The following is a 6,789-nucleotide window of genomic DNA, read 5'->3' on the forward strand; positions in this document are numbered from 1 at the left end:
GGATAAATATATATATATATACAGAATGCAAAATAAAAGCGAGCGCTTTGATTAGCGTTTTGATCAGATTTTGCCGTGCTATGACTAAATCTTGATGATTCGAAGGCTTACCCTTAAACATGTTAGTTATTTAAAGCAATAAATAATATTTAAGATTACGAAATTAGACAAAAAAAACGAAATTTACTACATTTAAGCATTTTTCTCCGTTCGTTTGGCTCCGCAGTTAGTAACTTATTTTTGTTTCTAATTCAATCACTGTTGATTTTAATTTATTCAATTTTATAAAAGCAAGCTTTAAAAAAATACTTGATTTTAGATAACTTAAGAAATGCTAATTTGGGGAAAACGCAGTCATTACATGTCATGCAGTCATTACATGTCATTTTTTTTAAAAATACACACACAAACTGTTATAGATTATTTAATGCGTCTAAAGCTTGTTAATTAAAAAAAATCGAAACAACTTTCGATTCTTTTTCCAATAAAAATGATTATAAAATATTTATTTCAAAATTTAGCAAATAAAAACAATAGGTCAAGGTGTAGAATCAGAGGTCCCCTGATTTAGCGATGATTTTCGCTCAGTTTTACTAAAGCCCCATTTCTGATTACCGTGATATTCCTTGCTGTCTTCATTTTCAATGACGTCACCTTCGGTTACTCCACCTTTTGCTTACCGATATGTGATAGGTTCTTGTTTTTTTTTTTATTTTTTTTTGAGTAAAATTAAATACAAACTTTGTAAATTTAGAAAATTTTGCTAAATTTATCAAAATTTATATTTCAAATATCTGAAACATTAATATATTTGTAGAGTCATGAAGACTTTGTAAACACCTTTAATGGACTTAAAAAGGATGGTGCTCGAAGCAACAATGGAAGTACTTGGGTTGAGCCTCTGAATGTTAGAATCCCTGACGAAGTCGATTGGCGAGACAAAGGTTTAGTCACTCCAGTCAAAAACCAGGTAAGTTCATTTCGCTATTTTTTTCATATTTGTAAAGTTTCTAATAGTACGTGATAGAACCACTACCCTGGTGGAACCACTTTACGTGGTTCTACTTCACGATTTTACAAGAATATATAAAAAAGTTCGAGTTGAAACTGTATAATTAATTTTTTAGTAAAAATTTTTCGTTAATTTCTAGGGCAGACGTTAATTATTTTATCGAAATAATAGCTATATTAGTGGCTTACTGTCACTTTTGTTAAGTTCTAATTATTCGCTAGAAGTTTTAAAAAGGCATAGGTAATCATTATAGCATTATTTGGGGCAAACCATGGGGGATCCAAATGCGGCTGAAAATCCACCCGATCCTTTAGGGTGCTCCAGCACCCTAAAGCCTACGTCAAGAAAATTTAGATGGACACATTAGGCTTTGGCCCTCCATGAGCTGTCATGCAACATAGAGAGAGAGAGAGAGAGAGAGAGAGAGAGTAATCACATAATCAAATAATTTAATATTAATCAAAGAATTTATCACTGATAACTTTTAATTCAGTGAATCAAAAAGCCATGTTTGAAAATCTTAGATCATTATACAGATCAATATTTGTTCTTCTCTCGACATTCATCAACTAGTATAGCTTGAAAAAAAATAAAGAGAAAAAAAAAAACGCAAAAAGGCTTGTTTAGTCTTCTTTATTTATTCATCTTTCCTACGAATAATTATCACGCATTTCCATTGTACTATTTTTTTTTCAATGTACTCATATATTCATGTTGAAGTCATATTTTTCGGTAATTTGATAAGTACAAAACTTTTTAAATGCATTAATAGACTTTTAAATGTTACAAGGTACAATATTTTTTAAATACATTGATGGAATTTTAAATGTCACATGAGATAAAACTTTTTAAATACATGGATAGACTTTTAAATTCCTCAAATGAGAAGACTTTTTAAATGTATTGAGAGATATGCTACAATAAATAACACTTTTTAAATATATTGAGAGATATGCTACAATGAATAACACTTTTTAAATGTATTGAGAGATATGCTACAATGGATAACACTTTTTAAATGTATTGAGAGGTATGCTACAATGGATAAAATTTTTTAAATGTATTGAGAGGTATGCTACAATGGATAAGACTTTTTAAATGTATTGAGAGATATGCTACAATGGATAAGACTTTTTAAATGTATTAAGAGATACGCTACATGGGATAAGATTTTTTTAATCTATTGAGAGATATGCTACTAGGGAAAAGACTGTTTAAATGCATTTATACTATGCTTTCAGATGAAGCAATAATGTAATTCTAGACAATATAGCCCTCTGATTGACCATTCCTCTACTTTGGCCTGTGAAACATTTCCTCAAATTTTATACAACCTACAAAGGAAATTTTTCAAAAAACTTTAAAAATTCTTTAAAAGGCTTAAGTAAAAATTTTGCATAGCATGCCAAAAGCATTGCATATAAAAGCACACTTTCTCCCTTGACAATTAGGAACAATGTGGATCATGCTGGGCTTTCTCCACAACCGGTGCTCTTGAGGGTCAACACATGAAGAAAACTGGCAGCTTAGTATCCCTGAGTGAACAAAACCTGGTTGATTGTTCATCCGCATATGGTAATACTTAGTCATATCTGTTACGAACTACATTTTGTACAATTTTAAGCTTTTTTAAAAGATATATTTAAATAATACTTCAAATCGCTAGGTTTAAAAACATGCAATCCTCACATTGATATTGATAGAAGTCCATTTTTTTTCTTCATTTGAGGATTTCATCATTTCTTCATTTGAGTCCAGTGAATGCAATATTTCACCTATCTCATCGTTTCAGAAGTAGCCTATTTTATCAGATTTATTCCTCACTCTGGTATCAAAATTAAGCTTTAAAATAAAGACAAAAATTACGTGAATGAACGGAAATATTAAGGCTTGTGCGCTAGCTGTAGCAGACATTTTCCCGGATGATACCCCAAGTGACTTCGGAAAATCCCTCCCCACCCTCAAAGAAATAAGGGTTGACAGATATATGCCCACCTAGAATGTAGGAAAATTTATCTTTCAATTTGTTTTAGGGGTATTATAAGGAGATCGAACGTAACACCGTGCAAGCAAATAGTCTAACTTTCTTCCAAAGGTCTAACTTTCGAATATTATATGATCTGCAGGATCATGTCGAGTGCCATAGTTAACCACAAGATCAAGAAGCAGGCAACCCACAGCCTAGCTAGTTCATTTATTTATTTATTTTAATTTTAAGTGGAGTAGAATTACAATTCAAATAATTCTTTCATCTGATATTAACGGCGTCCCTTAGCAATTTTGTTTCAAAAAAATGCGAAAGATCCACAAAATTTTTATTTTATCAGTAACTACGAGGAACAAAAACAAAATATAATACACAAATTTTAAATTGAAATTTTAATTTTTTTAATGTGTAAAAATCATTTAATTTACCATCAGTATACCATCGACAGTTATTTCGGACACATGAGAAATTTAAATATTAGTCTTTGCATGATAGTTTTTGAAACAAAGAATAAAACAAAGTGGAACTTTCTAAACGCCAGTGAAGCGATACGCCATATTTTTTTAACTCTTTTTACTATGTAAATTCAGCCTCCATCGTATATACAATCGCACAAAACACATGTGCAGTCCCACAATCGAACAGCAAAACTCCCAAGCGAAACTTGGCAAACTTCCAATCACAACAGATTATTATTGTTGTTGTTGATATTATTTTTTTCTTCTTCCAGCTGAGTAAAAACTTCATAAAACAAAGCGTACTGACAAAGTATTCTCGGGATAATAAATATTCGCAATGTATGCATACCAGAGTTAGGTCAAGATAATCAGGGAGGCGGTTAATAAAACAAATTAAATTAATAAAACAAATTAAACTTTTTATTAAATTAATTAAATTAAAATTGTTTAATTAAATAAATTAAAATTATTCAAAATTAATTAAATTAATTAAATTGATTAATTAAATTAATTAAATTGATTAATTAAATTAATTAAATTAATTACAATTATTTGAAACTATTTAAAATTAATTAAATTAATTAAAATTATTTAAAATTATTTAAAATTAATCTCTCCCATTCTGGTTTCNTCAAAACCGTGGAAGTTAATTAAATTAATTAAATTAAATAAATAGATTAATTAAATTAATCAAAATTATTTAAAATTAATTAAAATTAATTAATAATCTTAAAATTAATTTAAAAAAGTTGATTAAATTTCTGGAAAAAAAAAATCTTGTTAAGGTTTTAAAAGCGCTTTACATTTTTCTTCCAGGAAACATGGGCTGTCAAGGAGGTTGGCCATTTCAAGCTTTTGAATACATCAAAGCAAACAAAGGAGTGGATACAGAATCTTCATATCCCTACACAGCTAAGGTAAGAGCAGTTTGAGTCATAAAGATAGCTCAAGAGGTTAACAAGACAATTTTTTGTAATGTTTTTGAATTTTTTATGATCATCGAATCTAGCTTAGAGAAGTATTCGATGCTTGAAAATTTAGCGTGACAAAATCTTTAAACTTTTTTTTAATGAAATTTTGCTTGATTTTAACAATATATAAAATTAATTTAAATGACTCTAGGATGACCCTAAGTGCCTTTTCCAAAAACCATATGTTGGTGCCACTTGTACTGGATTTGTTAACATTCCTAGCGGTGATGAAAATGCTTTGAAAAACGCTGTGGCCACTGTAGGGCCAGTATCAGTATGTATTGATGCCGCTCATAACAGTTTCCAATCATACAAGTAAGATACTAGTTTTTATATAATTATTCTATAGTATTTCCAAAAAAAGGATTAAACTCACTGAATACTTTTTGTGTAGAAATGGAATATACTCAGAGCCACAATGTTCCACAGATCAATTAGATCACGCAGTTCTTGCAGTTGGTTACGGAAGTGAAGATGGCGAAGACTACTGGCTTGTAAAGAACAGGTATTTATTTAATCTTTTAATGATCCATTTATTTCTTGTAAGGGTTAGTTAAAATATTTTTGGAATTGAAATTGATATTATGAAAAAAAATTACTTTAGCTTATTAGACAAAATTAATTAATTTTGACGCCATTTATTTTGTAATAAGTATATTTACCACCACCCATTAAGTGTTATAAAAATTATAGGACTTAATAACTGATATTTCATTTTATTTTTAAAATAAATTTTATATTTCTGCTACATTTGCTCTTTACAATTAAGTGCTCGCATAAAACTAGTTTGAGAAGAACTCATATAACATGATACATGCTTACTGAAATATAAATATAGCATTTATTTTATTTTTTTCTGTACTTACAAAAGAAGATAGTTAATTTGCTTTAAACTGTATTATTGTCTCGTTGTTGTATTATTGTTCTTCGGATAAGTCGCATGGCTCAAAAAACATCATCGACATCAAAATGGAATTCGTCGAAACGAAAAGCAACAAATAGTATTTTTTTCAAAGAAGTAATAAGCTGAGCTGGTGAGGTGTAATTAAGTAAGAATTTTATGAATCGCAAAAATATTGCTCGCTAATACCGGGATTTTTTTTCTTCCGTAAAAAGCGAGTTTTGCTCCGATAGACTTAACGATGTTCCAAGTATTTCCGATTTCCTTGTTAAAACCGGGTTCTCGTTAAATCCAGGTATTGTTTACAAGCAAGTTCGATATGTATAATTTTCAGTTTGCATAAGAACCTATTTGATGATATTAAAAGTATAATAAATGAAGGATATTGAATAGTCTCAAAATTATTATGGATATTAATGCATACTCGTAACATAACGATGAATTTTGCAAATGACAAGCGAATATTTTTTAAAAATCTACTTTATGACATTTCTTAAATGAATCGAATTGGATTTTAAAATAAAATAAATTGTGTGTTTATTATTTATATTTACTCAAATGTGATTCTTTTTCTTTCAATTTCAGTTGGGGCACAACATGGGGAATTCAAGGATATATTAAAATGTCAAGAAATAACAACAACCAATGTGGTATTGCTACAAAAGCTAGCTATCCCCTCGTTTAAGTTTTGTTTGGGCATAAAGTTTGATAAACTGTGATTAAATGCCTTGAAAATTTTCATCGACTGAATGTGATTCATTTATACTTATTTTCAAGACAGTTAAGCTCAGAATTTAGTTACGTTAAAAAAAAAATATGTAATACAACACAAGAATAAACATTTGTTTTATTTCATAATCTGCATACTTATTTCTTTAAAGTGGCACCAGAAACACGAGTATTTCTCTATTTAAATTAGCAACATTATCTATAATAATTCATTTTGCTATGGTGTCGTAAATAATAATTTAAGAAGTTTTAAATAATTAGTTATTCGTTAAATATTGATTTAGGATCCTTTTATTAGGCTTTCCAAAACAATAATTTAAGTAGTATCGAATAGTTAAATATTCATTATTCATTTAGAATAATTTTGTATTTTTATAAAAAAAAACTTAGCTACGAAGTAATTACGTAGATCTATTTTTTAAAATGGCTATAGAAATTTTAAAAATAAACAGTGCTGTAGCGCCGCATATTATCATACTAATTATTGGTGACGGAGCTTGCCTTTTTTCGAACAAAAGCATATGTATATTGTACCTAAGTTATTTCTCGAGGGGTGCTTAAGGAAGTAATACAACACGTAATGAAGCATTGGGATGAATTTTCTTTCTTATTCACGATGACAGAGATGAAAATAAGTTAAAATCTTCGATTGCCTACTTTTTTTTCTTTCCTCCAAGCCCTGAGCATGTGCCTAGGTTATGAAAAACCCTTAACCATATAGCCCAGGACTT

The 6,789-nt window shown here is 29.1% G+C and overlaps 1 protein-coding gene across 1 annotated transcript in view; it reads left to right on the plus strand.

Annotated features, from left to right (window-relative positions):
* The window catches only part of LOC107442060 (cathepsin L-like peptidase), a gene marked incomplete at its 5' end in the record, with an annotated part of 8,651 nt that extends 2,464 nt beyond the window's left edge, over positions 1–6,187 (plus strand). Inside the window, 6 exon segments of the mRNA XM_043056224.2 lie at positions 818–970; positions 2,464–2,587; positions 4,274–4,374; positions 4,580–4,743; positions 4,823–4,933; positions 5,915–6,187. Coding sequence (XP_042912158.1) covers positions 818–970; positions 2,464–2,587; positions 4,274–4,374; positions 4,580–4,743; positions 4,823–4,933; positions 5,915–6,014 — 753 coding nt within the window. The 3' untranslated portion in view covers positions 6,015–6,187.
* Positions 6,188–6,789: the final 602 nt, after the last annotated feature.

The sequence above is a fragment of the Parasteatoda tepidariorum genome, chromosome 8, assembly GCF_043381705.1.
Source record: "Parasteatoda tepidariorum isolate YZ-2023 chromosome 8, CAS_Ptep_4.0, whole genome shotgun sequence".
NCBI classification, from domain to species: Eukaryota; Metazoa; Arthropoda; class Arachnida; order Araneae; family Theridiidae; genus Parasteatoda; species Parasteatoda tepidariorum.